This window comes from Myotis lucifugus, unplaced genomic scaffold, assembly GCF_000147115.1.
Source record: "Myotis lucifugus unplaced genomic scaffold, Myoluc2.0 scaffold_42, whole genome shotgun sequence".
NCBI lineage: Eukaryota > Metazoa > Chordata > Mammalia > Chiroptera > Vespertilionidae > Myotis > Myotis lucifugus.
The window spans coordinates 7,518,795-7,535,605 of NW_005871090.1; the positions used below are offsets into that span (position 1 = coordinate 7,518,795).

At 49.3% G+C, this 16,811-nt stretch overlaps 1 protein-coding gene across 1 annotated transcript in view; it reads right to left on the minus strand.

Annotated features, from left to right (window-relative positions):
• Positions 1–16,811, minus strand: part of RRBP1 (ribosome binding protein 1) — a 67,453-nt gene that overhangs the window by 23,375 nt on the left and 27,267 nt on the right. The window contains exons 3-5 of the mRNA XM_023753211.1: positions 15,988–16,081; positions 3,499–3,647; positions 2,136–2,258 (exon numbers count right to left, since the gene is read on the minus strand). Of these exons, the coding sequence (XP_023608979.1) occupies positions 2,136–2,258; positions 3,499–3,647; positions 15,988–16,081 (366 nt within the window). The remainder of the gene's footprint in view (positions 1–2,135; positions 2,259–3,498; positions 3,648–15,987; positions 16,082–16,811) is intronic.

Sequence of the window (16,811 nt, forward strand, 5' to 3'; positions counted from 1 at the left end):
CAGGGAGGAAAGATGACAATTACAAAACATCAGAGGCTGTATCTTCTTAGCTGGCCTCAGGCCTCAGCAGCCACTTGCTGACAGGCGGCCTGCTAGGCTGAGCCAAGCAAGCTGGTTAGAGTCACCAGGGACAGATACAGTGGCACATGACTGCAATGGCAACCTCTGGGCTGAGACAAGAAACTGGGGGCTCCGGAAGGATTCCCGAGGGAGAGCAAATTGAGTCTTCAAGGATAGGGAAAAAATGCCCAGCCAGTTCAGCAATGAAGAGCATTTGAGGCTAATGGCAGAGCATAAAGTGTGCCTCGCAGGACCAGGTTAGCACTTGGGAGCCCAAGAGGACCTCCTTGGGCTGCAGGGAGGAGGATGTAGTCAGAGGAGGGAGGGCTGGATGCACCTCAGACATCTCCTCGCCTTGGAGCCAAGGCCTGGATTCCTGGAGGGTGAGATGAGTAATGAAACCAAGGGCTGCACCCCTGCATATCTCACAGGCCCCTGCAGCTGGCAGCCAGGGAGATCTACCAGGGGAGGGCTAGACATATAATAGAACCGAGGAGAGTATCTGTAGATTAGCTGCCACTGTGGTTTTGGCAATCTCGTGAAGCAACCACCACTGAGGGAGAGCAGTAAGTGTCCAGTACAAGGGGCAGTGTCTGAGGGGCCTCCTTCTGCACGGTTCACTGGCCCACAGTGGCCGGAGACACCAGTAGTGGGGAAGAGATGCCACAGAGGCCAGCATCACCGTCAGAGGTTGCACTTATTTACTCATCACACCTGCAGCCCTTCCTAAATTCAAGGCGGTAGGCACAAGGTACTAGCCAGGCAACCCCATGCCAGCCAGCTGTGGGAACACTCACTCCTTTTTTCCCCTCACCTGAACCTTACTTTGGGGGTATCAACAAATTTTCACAGGCATTTCCCAGTTTGTCCAGTAAGAGGGTATGGAAGAATGGCTCCCCTAAACCATAAACACTTAACCAATGTTGTGCTGGTCAGCTAGCTCTTAGGGAGAGAGCTCTGATCTGTAGAGCTGGCTCACTTCCATGGTGTAAATGCTCCTGGCCTAGGGCATACTATGTCATGTCTACCAGGAAGAGACATGTGCAGTCGGCTCTTGAGTGCAGGGCAAATGGCTCCAGCCACCCTGCATTTAACCAACAACACAAGATGGACTTGTGTGAAGGCCACATATTGAGCCCCCCACACCCCCAACCTAAGCAGAAGCTACCAAGCTCTAGACCTGCCTTTTTTTTTTTTTTTTCCCTTCTCCTGGGCGGAGCATTAACCAAGAGTAACCAACCAAAGGCTCATCTTCTACTCCTGCCTTCCCCCGCAAACAAACTATGCCATTTGGCTCAAAGCCACATCCCTCCAATTTAGGATAGAAACTCAGGCTGCCTCACTTATGAGTCTTCTCAAATGAGCAGATGGAAGGTGCCCAGAGGAGGGGCTGCAGCCTAGACACTGTGGGGCATCTGGAGGCCCAGGCCACCCCCTGTACCTGTTGCACCGTTAAAGGAGGCAGAGAGCAGGGAGAGGGAGAGGGCAATGCTCAGCACTGGGCTGGCAAAACCTAGCCCATGGGCTGGGACACCAGAACTTTCTCCTCAGAAGGAGAGGGAGAAGCCCCAGTGAGTTCTGACAGGGAGAGCAGCCCATGTGCATGAGTCCTGACTCATCTGACTGCTGTTCACTGAGTACAAACGTCACACACCAGCCATCAGCTGACTCAGGAGCCAGGCTTTCCCTTAAGATTGCTCCACAGATAGAAGAAAAGGGAGAAAAGCAGCCCCCTCTGCCCCATGAAAACAATTGTGGGTCAACTGCGCCCATCCTCCTTTTCAGGGCGTATACCCTAAAACGATGGCCCATAACTGTGGGACAGGCCAATGACCCCATCTCACACTACTTAACAACCTGCGTTCCTAAGCCTGAGAAGGAAGCCGCCACCCCACGGAGCTCTGCAGGGGCAGTACAGGCTGGCCTCAGGCTCCCACAATCGCAGTGCATGTTGGTTCAAGGGGCAGTTACATGGGCAGCCCTGAGCAGAGCCAGAGTAGGGAGGCACCCCCCGACCCAGGAGCAGCACTGCCGCAGCCCAGGTGCTCTCAGGATGGGGCATGCGCTGGCCATACCTTATTGAGTTCCCTCAGTTTGCTCTTGGCAACAGCCGCGTCTTCCTGCTCTGTGGCCAGCAGCTTTTCCTTCTCTTCCAGCTGGCGTTTCAGAATCGCCACAGGGTCGCCCTTCTGAGTGGCCTGGAAATATCCACAGAGCCACATTAACAGAGGGTACAGACACACTTCGTTTGTCCCCCCAACCCAGCAGACTCTGACCCAGTGTCCTGATGAAGTGGGAGCAGGAACTTCAAGACAAGCAGGTCCCACCCTGACTCCAGACATTTCTGGGGAAAGGCCCCCCCCACCCCGCCTCCCCCGACCACACCGCCTTAGACACCCAGTCTGTAGGGCCTCCAGAACCCACGTGCTTAGAAGCTGTTTGGCAAAAGCACTGGATCTTTGAGGTAGTTTTCAGGAGCATAGCGTTTCCCATTAACTTGGGTCAATGGAGGCCAGGGCCTCTCCACTGGGGGCAGTGGCCACTGTTTCTGATTCAGTGCCTAGCCCTTAGATTCTGGGTGCAGCCTGTAGATCCCTGGCTGAGGCACAGAAGCCATGGGAGGGGAAGCGTATTCTGGGACAGTAGCCTGAGTGGAGTTCAGGCCTCTCTCATTGGAGAAGCGAGGTCATCCTGACCTCCAGCCACTCACAGCCAGGAAACCTCCTTCCACACACACCCCCCTCTCTATTCTCACTGAGCGAGCAGCTCCCTGCAACTGCATGACACATCACAGTTCAGCAAGGGCCAGGAGTAGAGGAACCCCCACTGGCCTTTTAGGGCACCCCCCAACATCTCTAACCACTAAGTTGCCACAAAATTCTCCATCAAAATTACCTACAATTCCAACTCTGATTAAGGAAGAAATAAATATGTGTCATGCAGCACTTCCTGGTGGCAGCTCATTCACCAAGGTACCAGAGGGTGGGTGCCAGCATCTGAATTGGCCCCCAACAGCAGGAGGGAAGGTGCTTCTGGGTCCATCACAAGGTTCCCTCACTCAGTGTGTCCCTACACATATTCCTTCCTGCACCCAGAGCCCTGGCCACAAACCAGCTGGGCCCCCGCTCCTGTGTTGCACCCCCAGCCCCCTGGAACTCAGAGTGCTGCCCTGGCTCTTTATGTTTCAGTGGCCCAGCCATGGCTGGGCTGTAGCTGAATCCAAAGGATCTGCAGGGTAATTCCTGCAGCTTCTGCTTGGAAAAGGGCAACAGGGTTCTGCCGAGAAAGGTGAGTGGAGGCTGTTTCCTGTGCAGGTTGGCAAGCCAGGTGTGGCCACCCCAGGACCAGGTAGCCACTACAATTCACAGGTCCCTGAGAGGGAGGGGGGAAGGCCAGCTGCAGAGGCCATTAAACGCAGGCAGGAGAGTGTGGGCCCACCTTATGCCAGGTGTCCTGAATGACACCAGCCTTCTCAGACAGGATCTCAATTAGCCGCTGGGCTTCACCCTCGTTGAACACCATGCTTCCAACCGTGGAGACCAGCGTCTTGTAGGGGAGGCAGAGAGGACTGTCTGTGTCCAGGGACCCTGTGCAGAGGGAAGGAGCAAGGACTTACACTCAGACATGAGCAACCAAGCCAGTCAGAGCCAAAGATTCTGTCCAGCTGCCTGGGGTGTGGCTTCTTGACTTAGGTCCCAACAAACTCATAGTAAGTTGAAAACATCGGAAGTCAAAATGCATTTAATACACCTAACCTACCGAACAGCTTAGCCTAGCTGACCTTAAACGTGCTCAGAACACTTACATTAGCCCCAAAGTCATGGAGCACAGAATCTATTTTATAATAAAGTGTTGACTATCGCCCGGCCAGCATGGCTCAGTGTTTAAGTTTCGACCTATGAACCAGGTCACGGTTTGAATCCTGGTCAGGACACTCGCCCGGGTTGTGGGCTCAATCCCCAGTGTGGGGTGTGCAAGAGGCAGCCCATCAATGATTCTCTCATCATTGATGTTTCTCTCTCTCTCTCTCCCTTCCACTCTGAAATAAATAAAAATATTAAAAAAAATAAAGTGTTGACTATCTCATGCAATTTATTATATGTATCGCTTTCAAATCACTGCAAAATTGAAAGACTGTAGGTGGAACCAGTGTCAGTCGGGGACCATCTGCACTCAGAAATGGAATAAACTGAGGGCCCTGCACATGCTTCCTGACTGTCCAAAGATAGCCAACGGAGAAGTCCCCAATAAAGAAAAGTGGAGTTTTCCTAGGTTGGGTGAGATACCCCCCGCCCTTATCATCAAAATGAGCAGAATTAATCAAGGCAAAGGTGCTTTTTCTTTCTCAGACAGAATCGGTCTTTTTTCCCACTTTTTCTCAAACAGCTCAGCAAGGCTCACCCCCTGCATGACCAAGCCCTATGGCCCTACAGGTCCTGACTGACCAGTGAGCCCATCATTCCCCACAAACACAGATGCCAACAGCCACACCCATGGGAGAAGCATGGGAAGCAAAAGGCCCATGTCTCCAAGGTTACTCTGAGGTCCCAGGGAAAAGGGGGCTGCTCCCACACAGTCAGGTTCAAACACAATTTCCCGTTCCCCTGGATGAAGCTTAGGGACGCTTTAGGAGGGAAGGCTGGGCTCGGTTCTTGCAGAGGGGCCTGCCCACGCCTCAGTCCATTAGTGACTCTGAAGGAGACAGAGCCATTTGCCAAAAACCAATGGTCACTTCTGAAACACTCCTGGTGCCACACACCCCAAAAAACTTTGCTCTCATCGCAGACTCTCACAGCAAAAAGGGGTGAACCAAGATGCCCCGACTGGCAGGAGCCCTGCATGAAATGCTCAGGCAATTCCTTATGCTGAGGCTCAAATCTGCCCTATAGCTGAATGACAGGGCCAAAAATGAGCTGAAACCAAGAAAACAGGCTAACCTGTGTGGCCCCTTCAGCTAAGCCCACCCTGAGGACAATGAATGGAGAAGGTTTCCATAGCAACCCCAAATTCTCTGGCTTATCATAATATTTTCATCACAAGTCAAAGCATTTAGCATGATACCTTAATAAGGAGTATGTGGGACATGGGCGAGCTGGTTGCTATGAGCACCTTCATTTTTGAGCTTCTTACCTTGGTGAACCTTGAGATTAGAAATAACCATGGTGAAATTAAAGGCCTAAGAGCTCAAGGGTGCCATGAAAATGGGTTGGGGGGAGTGGGAGAGGAAGCATGTCCCCTTCAACCTTCTGTCTTTTCATTGAAATATAATAAGGAATAATTTTAATGGCAACTTATGAACACTAGAAAAAAATTGAGTACAGCTAGACCAAAAGAAAATAAAAACCACTCTCTAATTCACTACTGGGAGAAAACCCCACTGTTAGCCTTTTAGTTTACGGGGCTTCCTGCTTTCCCCTCTCAGCCTGTAGGCGGATGTTTACTGCCAGTGTTTTCCCGAAGGAGGAGGACCACTCGTTTCACAGATACCCCTGAAGCAAGACTGGGCAGGCCAGCCTCTCTGAAGCCGAGCACCGCACAGACAATTTCCTGTCCTCACTCAGAAAGGTCTACTCCTGTACTGTCTGGTACACTGGCCACCAACCAAGTGGGGGTACACCATGGATTTTCAAAAACTTCATATAAAGAAGTTAAATACCTGCCATAACTTTTTTATATTGATTGTATGTTATAATTATAATGTTTTGGGTAAACTGGGTTAAATAAAACACGTCATTAAAATGAATTACATCATTAAAATGAATCACATTTGTTTCTTGTTTGCCTTTTTAAATGTGACTACCAGGAAGGTTTAAATTCCCTATGTGGCGCACACATGTGGCTCACACTGTTTCTACTAGATAGGCCAGTTTGCTCCTTTCTAGCCCTGGGGACCCCCAAAGCACTCCCTACTGAAATCCTGGCAGCCTCCATCCCCATAGGGGCCTGGAGAAGTAAAACTAAAAGAAAAAGGAACTAGAATTTCTGGATATCTGTGGGGGTCACATTTATTTCCGAGTTTCAGATCCTCTCGCCATATCAGCAGCACTAAGCCCACCTTGAGAGAGACAGGCACACTGACTCCATCAACGAACAGCATACTACCAAGAGTTAATACATGCTTGAACATCACGCCTGACTCCAGCAAATACTCCAAAATCTAGAAATAATCCTTGGTATTATGAAATCTTAAGGCACTAAAATAAATTTGTCAAAGATTCAACATCTACTAGTAATCTGTCAAACCACAGACTTCATAAAGACCAGGAGGCAGTGAAATCTCGTGATATCAGTTCACTTAGGGCCTGCTCCTGTAGCTTATGTTTTGCCTACCTTGGTGAGTCTGAAATACCAGGAACAGGACAGGGAGGCCTAGGGGAGGAATGAGGCAGCAGGAGAGCAGAGTGGAGAGGCAGCGTCCCACTGCTCTAGAATACTCCAGACGCCTGTCTGGCAGGGGTGGGACAGGCCTGGGGTCAGGGGAAGCCTCTTCTGAGCAGGGTGGCCTTGGGCATGGTTCTTCGGCTCCAGGTGATGGACCTCATGGTCTGAACCAGAAGCCTCAGAGCTGCGGGCTTGTTTAGAGAGCTGGACAGGAGATTTTTATATGCTGTCTCCTGGGCTTCATTTAGCTAACTCAATGAAAAACAGATAAAGAAAACCACTGTGGAGCTGAACAAACTCATCCATGGGCCAGGGCCAGCCTTTAGGTCACCTCTGACCTTGGGCAGAGGCACCATGGTCAGAACAAGGCCCCTGGGGTCCTGGGCTCGAATTCCAGCCCTGCTCCTTCCTGCCTGCTCACCCTGGACAGGTGGCTTCACCTCTCTCTGCCTGTTTCCTCACCAGTGACACAGGGATAGCAACTGATCTCCTTCACAGCCTCGCTGCAATGTGCTTGAACAATGTCTGGCACAGGGTAAGGCACTGCCGAATCTACCCACAAGGCCACCTTCAAGCCCATCACAGGAGAATCGCAGACCCAGACCCTCCCGGAACAGACAGCGCACCTAGGGAGGAGCTCAGGGTGGCTGAAGCAATTCTGCCCTTTCTCCTACTCCCATCAGTGGAATGGAAGGCATACAAAAGTGGTGCCCAAAATACCTCTGTGGACAGAGAACCACAGCCTGTGGACCCTCTGGCTCCTGCCTTGTACCACTGTTCTCACTCAGTAGGTTAAAGGAGCAGCACATACAAGCAAGGAGCCATATGCCTCCTTGGCTCTCAGCTCTGATAATGCGCATAATACTTCAAATTCCAAAACTAAGCTCCCTTTTGTGACCACATGGGAGGCTCAATCACCTAAAATTAAACTTGTCTTGCAAAAAAGGCACCCAGGAATCTCTGTCAACTGGGGTCCTTCGGGAAAATTTTCTCTCTGCTTGCATAGTTACGAGGCTCCCCCAGTCATCAGGTTCCAGCCAAAGGGGACCCATTGGGTTCCACAGCCCAGCACTGTTTCAGCATCAGCCCCTTCAGTGTGCAGTTACTGGAACACTCCTGGCACTGCTCACACTCAGCTTACTCAACCAACAGGGAGGGCGTCGGGACCTCTCCAGGAAATGCATCTGAGCTCAAGACAGCTGGTGATCAATGAGAGATTATTACCACAGCCCTGCCACGGGCTCCAGCTCAACTCCAGCTGTTGTTGCAGGTGCCTGGCAGTCCTCCCTAGGGCAGGCAGATTCAGGTGGTCTTCATGCACAAAGTATGGACCTATGTGTACCTGGCAGTCTACAGAAGGCTAGGCCTGGTAAGGTAAGTTGGGTTGAAAGTGCCAGCTAAGACAGGTGGAGGACACGTGACAATCACACAGCAGAGCCACACAGAAGGAACGCGGGACTGTGTGCGTCACTGAAGAAGCAACTATGGCAGCAACACCAGAAAGGCTTTTAAACAGAGGATGCTTGAGCCAAACACTGCTGAGTAAGGAGAAGGCAAGGGCTGGGGCTTCAGCAAGGAGGGCTGCACAGGACAGGCACAGAGGCTTGTAAGGGGCCTTACTAGTCAGAGCGAGGGTGTGAGGGCAGGGTAAGCCCAAGTCTTCACAGGCCCCAGGAATCCAGATTTTATTCCACAGGCAAGGAGCAACATCTAGAAGGGAGCAAGGTTTGCATTTGGGAAAAATTATTCCAGAACACGCAGTGGGACAAGGCTGGAGGCAGGCAGATCAAGGAAAACCCCACGCCTGAGAGTACAGAAAGCAGAACTGTTGGGACACGGGCCCTGTGTCAACTCAGGGTCTCAAGAGCAAAACCTGCCACAGGGGTGTGTGGTTTTAGGAGTTGGGGGCGAACATCAATGGAAAAGACACTCATTTTCTCAGGGAATGTCTGGAGCAGTCTGAAGGCCTCAGACACACAGATGCAGGCAGAATGGCTGCTGCCTCCGGACACTGCACTGTCCTTCCAACAGAAAGCCAGACACCAACCTCAGGGTGCCTTCTAGGTTGACATCCCCAATCACCTGAGCCAAACTCCAGTCAAAAGCCCCAGGGTCCCAGGAAGGGCTACCCTGCAACTCCTTGAAGCCCAACACTACACAAGCAACCATCTCATTTAGAGATGGACGACAAGCCCCTGACTCCTGCTGACCCCTAGTCCAGAGGGCATCTCCCTGAATCACAGAAGCTGGCAGGTGGGGACATCCATCTCTATAAATGAGAAACTAGGGCCAGCATTGCTGCTGGCCTCCCCATTTTGCAGAAGGCAATTCATTGACAGAGAAGGGTCTCACTGGGCTTGTGGGAAAGTGCCTTCATGGGCCCTGGATGAAAGATCCCTCAAATGCAGCAGCAGCAGCACCTGCAGGCCCTGCAGTCCTCATCAGTCCGTACTCCAGAGGTGGCTGGCCCTGCGCAGACCCCAAGCCCAGCACTTCGCAGGGACTTGTCTGCCCTCATGACTGGATGCACTCAACCCGACTGCCATGGACATTAAAATCTGGTGTTTTAATTGCACTGGAATGAAGTACAAATAATGTCAACAGCAATGCTATTTGGACCTTTGAATCAGGCCTTTTTGTTTGGTTGGAGAAAAAGTAATCTTAACTGGGAAATTGGGCTCTTAATGATGTCTAATGGAATGTTTAAAAAATCCTATAAATTGCATGACTATTTCCCCCCTCAAATTTAAAAAAAATCAACTTCATATCTGAAACATGAATGCCACCTACAGCTTCTCTAAGACGTGGCAGTACCAACTGATACTTGGCTTGCTTCCCGAGGAGACACTTTTGTTCCTTTTTTTTTTTTTAAGTTAAATTTGAAGAAGAGAAAGTGAATAAAGGCTCAAAGCCCCACAGAGACTTCTTGAGCTTCAGACCCTGAAAAACTTAAAGTTCAAAAGAAAGAGTATGAAACTTACTCTCAATACACATCTGTCTGTGCCTCAGCCCTAAGGTGGAGGGCACAGATGGAGGCCCAAGCTCCAGCTCTGATCCCTGCCCTAGCATTTACTGGCTGCATGATTTCTGGGAAGTTTAAAAACAGAGCTGAGCTTTGGTTTCTGTTCTTGTAAAACAGGTAAAAATACAAATCCACCTTTCAGAATGTTAGGGGGATACATTCATGGAGAAGAGTTTCATAAACCATGCACCTAATGGTGTCACATTCCCAGTGGTGACCCAGCACCAGGCCTCAGACACAGTGAGCCCACAGCACAAAGGACAGCATGGGGGGAAGGGAGGTGGAATTGGAGGAAGGAAGGGGTGGTGTTCTTATCAAGTTACACAGTTGAAGATGAGGCCCCTGCTAAGCTACAGACACCTAAAGTTTTTCTGGTAGGTCTGAAAATTTCTCCGCATCTCCCTTGACCTCTGGTGACCCCTGCCTCATTTATTAGGTTATAGAACATGATCCTATTTGCATTTCCACCTACTCTGGCAGAGAGTGAAGCAGCCCCTTGAGGCCTGGCACAACATGCAGCTGCCAGACCCCCCAGGACACTGCCAGGTTTGTAAATGCAGGACCCACCTTATAATATTCTTCTTATCTCAGTTCGTGACCATTTACTGGGTACCCAAGGCTGGACAGGCATGAGAAAAACTGGCCACTTTCTTTCCTCCACCTGGCCCCCCTAAAAGAGCAAGGACTTCTTTCTGCTGCTCAGAGGATATTCAGGGGACCTCTGGTCAGGGCTGCACTGCCTCACAGCACCTGAAAGGACAGGGGTTCTGCTTGGTACAATAAGGTCCTGTTTATTTGACTCAGACAAACAATGGACTTTTTGTTTCTTTTCTATTTAAAAATTAATACCTACATGATACAGAAAAACTGGGAAACGCAGAAGGGTGAAGATATTAAGATTTACCCATAATCCTGTCCCCCAAAGATGGCCTCTTTCTCCAACATGGACTGTGTGTGTCTGACAACGTGGTCATCATGGGGTTATAAATACCTATGTCTCCTGGAGAGTGGCTGGGTTCGCCTGGGCCCTGTCGTGGTGGCCTTCTGGCCCCAGAGTAAACCTTCTGCATCTGCAGATGGGAGCGTGTCAGGCATAAAGCCATCCTAGGGAGGAGGGCCATGCCCTGGCTTAGCCTTGCTCAGCTTCTGCTCCAAGCGAACCAAGCTCCAGAGGAAGCCCGGTATTCTAGAGTGCATCTAAATGTGGAGTTTCCTGAACGAGCACCCTGTACTTCCCAAGACCAAATCTTTGGCTTATCCAGGGTCCAGACCCACACTGTACTAATCTGGACCTACCTCCAGGTCATGGCACTGATAGCTCTCCTAAAAGGGTAATGCTAACATGCCCATTAGTACACACTAGGTGCAGGCAGGCAGGCCAGCATGTTATGCAGGCAAGGACTGTGTTTGAGGACAAAAATAGATTAAAAAAAAAAAAAACCATCACCACATACACACACTTCCTGTGAGAGACATGGCTTTTGTAATAGGTACCGCACACAAATGCTGGGGTAACAATCAGAGAATGAACCAGCAGAGGCCACACGGCACTGCAAACACTTAGAAGCTTCAGTTCTGGGAAATTTCCACTTTCTCTTTGGTACCATGAATTCCCTCTTTTCCAAACATTAAGACAAGAGCCCATGCCTTTTGTTTCATAAGCAAGTATTTTCTCCGTGCTCCACACCTGGGTTTATGATGCTCCCTGGAAAATGTCACCATTTCCATAGTACCACATGAGCAGTAAAATCAGTCGGAGGGCGCTGGAAACACTCATGTGGGTCTCTTGCACTCTGCAACAAGGGTAAATCGTGGAATGTGTTTGAAGAATGATGCTGTACTGTCTTCCTAAAAGGGGACCTACCTTTTGACTTAGCAATCACATATCTAGGAATTTACTTTCTACAGAGAGATACTCACACATCATATATACATCACTGCATTAATTTTAGCAACAACAAAAAACACTGCACACTACTTAATGTCATTTAAATAAATCATGATACATTCATGCTATGGAAAGTGGCAGCCCTGCAGAAGATGTCACTAGTACACTTATAAGTAAAGAAAGCCAGTTCCAAAGCTGCCTGCACTGTAGGCCCCAGCTGTGCATTTGGTGTGATGAACAGAGTATCTCCAGGGCTCCCCCTGGGAAGTGGATGGTAAATGGGATGAAGTAGGAAGGAACACTAACTTTTTACCTTCTATGGTTTTATACTGCTTGAACTGTGTTTGCTGGAAGCACATATTTATACAATAATAAATGTTAAAAAGCAGGGATTAGGAAGGCAGGAAGGCAGTGTTCACTGTCAAATCCAGCCACAGACAAGTGGTAAAAGCTGTCACATGGCCTTGATTTGCTCTTGTAGGAAAATTAGATCAGAAGTTCTGGAAAAGTTCCAAGTTGGACTTGCAGAAGTGTGTCCTGTGCCTGCCCCCACATCTGCTGGGCTTCCCTCTGGGCACCTGTCAGCGAGGGCCCCACCTGGTGATGACTAAAGAAGCAACCCTGTCTCTGATGGACCCCAGCTCTGGGGCAGGTTTTGCCACTGATCTGTCACGTGTCATGGTCAGCCGCAGCCTCTATGATCTCATTCGTCACATCTCACTGTGATACGGAGGACAACGGGAGTTCACCCCCACCCCACTCCGGACGCAGGCAGACAGACAGAACAAAGCAGAAAGGAGCTGCATGGCACCAATAGAGGGTTGCAAAGACATGTTTGTTTTCACAGAGTCACCTGTAAGGTGACCCAAGAGACCACCACCCTCCTAAGGACTCCAGTTTAGAGCAGTGCTGTATAAAAGAAGCTACTGTGCTGATGCCGACGTTGTTCTTCATCTGCACTGCCCCAAAGGGCAGCTGCTGGCCACATGTGACTATTGAGCATTTGGAATGTGGTTAGCGTAACAGAATCTCTCACTTTATTACTTTTGACTGACTTGAACGTTTTTATATGGATGGCCCCATGTGACTAGCAGCTTCCATAGTGGACAACACAGCCCTAGACTCTAGTTCTTTGGTGCCCATGATCAAAAATCTCATGGCCCTGGAACCCTCCTCCACCTGAGTCAGTCTCCTCGATTTGGAGTTAGAAATCCCTTCCTGGCCTGCTCCACACCAGTGATAAGGAACCTATTCCCCAAGTACCTCCCCATGGTCATCAGGCCACCTCTCCCCCACCAAGGCTACTCTCCAGGTCCCCGAGTTTCTGGACACCCAGGGCCAGCCAGTCCACCCGGAGTTGTATCCACAGTTCCCTTCTCTAGGGCATGCATAGCCTTGGAGAGGCTGGAGGTCGAAAAACCCTGGACAGACATAGAGAGAAGCTCAGCCCCAGCTGGTGGGCAAGAAGGTCAAGAGCATGCAGCTGGGACTAACCAGAGCCTCAGGGGACATGAGGTGTAACTGCATGAAAAGAATGTGGTCTGCTTCTCACTCAGCAACAGTCACAGCTACAGATTCTAATATGAGTCAGATTAATTCTGGAACACTGAACTCCACATACAAGATGGAATTGCAAGGGAAGTGTGAAAACCCATGATTTCACGATTATGGAGTTGGGGGCAGGGAGTGACCTGCATCCACCTCGGAGGGCCCTGAAGGTGACTTTACATACCAACCCTGGGAAAAACAGGGCTCAGATCACACACTGCAAATTCAGGGAAATAAAAAATAAAATACAAGAGCTCTGGCCGGTGGAGCTTGGTTAGTTGGAGTGTCATCCTATACACCAAAAGGCTGCGGGTTTGCTTCCCAGCCAGAGCACAACCCAGGTTGTGGGTTCAGTCCCTGGTCGGGCTGAGTGCTGGAGGCAACTGATCAATGTTTCTCTCTCCCTCAGTTGAGGATAATACAAATAAAAAGAAGTACAAGAAAATATTTCCCCATGCTTTCAGACTTTCACCTTTCAGGTGTTATATTAGCCACACGTATTACCCCTTGTGGCTGTTTTCATGTAGGTCATGTCTGACTGTCCCACGTGGCTGTTTGTGTGGCCAAGAGCCCCAAATTGCAACCTTGGAGTAATAGCCTCCCACCATGTGAATCAGCACCCTACTTGTAATTACAATAGTTTGGGAATACGGAATACATTCACACATCAGACAAAACTGGCCTTCCAAAAACCACTTACAACTCCATCCAATATTCTTATCTATTTTTCCCTCCAGATGGGACTTTCAGAATAGTTTTGTCAAATTAAGGGAGGAAAATGCCATTGAAATTTTGGCTGGAAGAATAATAAACCCCTAAGAGAACTTAGGAATAACTATTATTTTATCTATAATATTCAATCTTTCTTCTCCTGGAGCACGGTATTTCCTTCCTCTTCAAATTTTGCCTTATACCACCCTCTTCCAAGCTGCTATGTGGGTTCCCACAGGCATAAAGTTAAGTTTTCCTTCTAACAAGGTTCTCTATTACCTGCAAATTAGGACCATTTTGTCTTCCTTTCTATATTATCATTACATTTTGTTTCATGCCTTATCTCAGATGTCTAAAGCCACAGTGGTAATAATGACCACAGGACACAGGAAGCTCTATTCTAACACACCTGATGTTGGAAAGCCAGAAAACAGGCCTGTTCTCCGCAATATACCTGTCTTCGAATCTCAAATGCCCTTGTAGCTGTGTCAGGTGAAAAACCACCTTAAACAAGGGCAGTGTGCGCTCCCTCCAGCCTGTGCTGGCAAGGCTGAGGCCCTTGGGTTTTCAAGGGCCTGAGAAGTTGACCTGACCTATGGGGCCAGGTGATGGTCCCTGATCCTCAGCAGGAGCCCAAAGCTACTCACAGAGGATGGGTGCCCTCCCAGCCCATGAAGTTGGAGGTAGAAGCCAGAGAAAAGGTAATGTAGCTTCACTAAGGTGCAAGAAAGGGAAACCCAGCTAAAAACAGAGGATCCAAAAAACAAAACAAAAACAGAGAATCCTGTGCTACATAACATAGGTCCAAACATTTTAGATCTCATAAGATGCCTCATCAATGCCCTAGCCAGTTTGGCTCAGCTGATAGAGCGTCAGCCTGGAGACTGAAGGGTCTCAGGTTCAATTCCAGGCTGGGGGCACATACCTCAGTTGCAAGGCTCAATCCCCAGCCCTGGTCGGGGCATGTGCAGAAAGCAACCAATTGACTTATCTCTGTCACATGGCTGTTTCTCTCCCTCCCTCCCTCCCTTCCACTCTCTCTAAAAATCAATGGAGCCCTAACCGGTTTGACTCAGTGGATAGAGCGTCGGCCTGCAGACTCAAGGGTCCCAGGTTCGATTCCGGTCAAGGGCATATACCTTGGTTGCGAGCACATCCCCAGTAGGGAGTGTGCAGGAGGCAGCTGATCGATGTTTCTCTCTCATCGATGTTTCTAACTCTCTATCCCTCTCCCTTCCTCTCTGTAAAAAAAAATCAATAAATCAATAAATCAATAAAATATATATAAAAAAATAAAAATCAATGGAAAAATATCCTAGGGTGAGGATTAACAACAACAAAAAAAGATGCCTCATCAAGACAAATGCAATTAATTTTCCAAATCAACTAAGAAAACATAAGACTGCTGGTATTCTAGCAAATGAGTGATGAACATGAAATAGAACTCATCGGCCCAATTTCCATATTAATATGAAACAAAGTAATAGGAAACTACTGTTCTATATTATTTTATATATACATAAAATGCTCCATTAAATAACTGGGACAAGCCTTAGCTGGTTTGGCTCAGTGGACAGAAGGTCGGCCTGAGGGCTAAAGGGTATTAGGTTCGATTCCAGTCAGGGGCACATGCCTGGTTGTGAGCTCGATCCCCAGTGGGGGGCATGCAGGAGGCAGCCGATCAATGATTCTCTCGCATCAATGATGTTTCTATCTCTCTCCCCCTCTCTCTTCCTCACTGAAATCAATAAAAAATTATAACGGGAACGGGGGTAGGGAGGACAGGACACTGGGGGTGAGGGGTTGGAGGGGTAAATACTACTGCTCCCTGAAAACATTATCCTACCATTATTCTCTCAACAAACACATAAATGAATAAAGGTATGCTAAAATACCAGGTGAGGTACACAACAGAACAGGCTCACAAAAGGCACTCAAACATTTAAGAAAGATTTGCTGTCCCTTGACTCAGGCTCTCACATGACTTGCTCTAGCTAATAAGATGCTGGTCTGAAATGTGCCCTTTTATAGCTCTGTCATAAGCATGAGAAGGGCCTCTGCCCTGAGAGTCCTTGGAGTCTCAGCCTGGGCCCCAGAATGAACACATGTGGAAGAGACTTACAGAAAGGAGTCAAACCCAGAGTGAACAGAGCCACTCAGCAGAGCCAACCCAGATCAGTCAACCTCTATCCAATCCAGCAGAAGTATGAGCAACAATAAATGACAGCTGGTGTAAATCACTGAAATCTGAAATGTTTGTTATGCAGCCTTGTTGTGGCAATAGCTAACTGATAAGATGGCTTCCCCAAAGGAAATCCATAAGCCATTCAAAGATAGCATTTTCCTCCAAGTTCATAAAGAAATCAAAGCTACTTACCAGGCTCACCTTTCTTCTTTGAACCAGACTTCTTCTTTGCAGGAGCCTCTTGCTTTGGTGCCTCCTGGCTCTGAACCATATCTGCCTTTTTGCCCTGGTTAGGAGCTGACTCTGCCTTTTTACCCTGATTGGCAGATGCATCCACCTTTTTGACCTGGTTAGGGGACCCTTCTGACTTTTTGCCCTGGTTTGGGGTTCCCTCTGCCTTCTTGCCTTGGTTGGAGGGCCCATCTGCTTTTTTCCCTTGGTTTGCAGTACCCTCCACCTTTGTGCCCTGATTAGCAACTGAATCTGCCTTTTTACCCTGATTCTGGGCCCCCTCTGCCTTTTTACCCTGATTCTGGGCCCCCTCTGCCTTTTTGCCCTGGTTCTGGGCCCCATCTGCCTTTTTGCCCTGATTCTGGCTCCCCTCTGCCTTTTTGCCCTGGTTCTGGGCCCCGTCTGCCTTTTTGCCCTGGTTCTGGCCCCCCTCCACCTTTTGGCCCTGATTCTGGGCCCCCTCTCCCTTTTTGCCCTGGTTGGGAGTTCCTTCTGCCTTTTTGCCCTGGTTGGGAGCCCCCTCTGCCTTTTTGCCCTGATTTTGGGCCCCTTCTCCCTTTTTGCCCTGGTTGGGAGCCCCCTCTGCCTTTTTACCTTGGTTGGAGGTGCCTTCTGCCTTTTTACCCTGGTTCTGGGTTCCTTCTGCCTTTTTGCCTTGGTTCTGGGCTCCCTCTGCCTTTTTGCCCTGGTTGGGAGTTCCCTCAACTTTTTTGCTCTGATTCTGAACAACTTCTGCCTTATTGCCCTGGTCTGGGGGACCCCATCCGCTTTAGCACTGGTTCGAA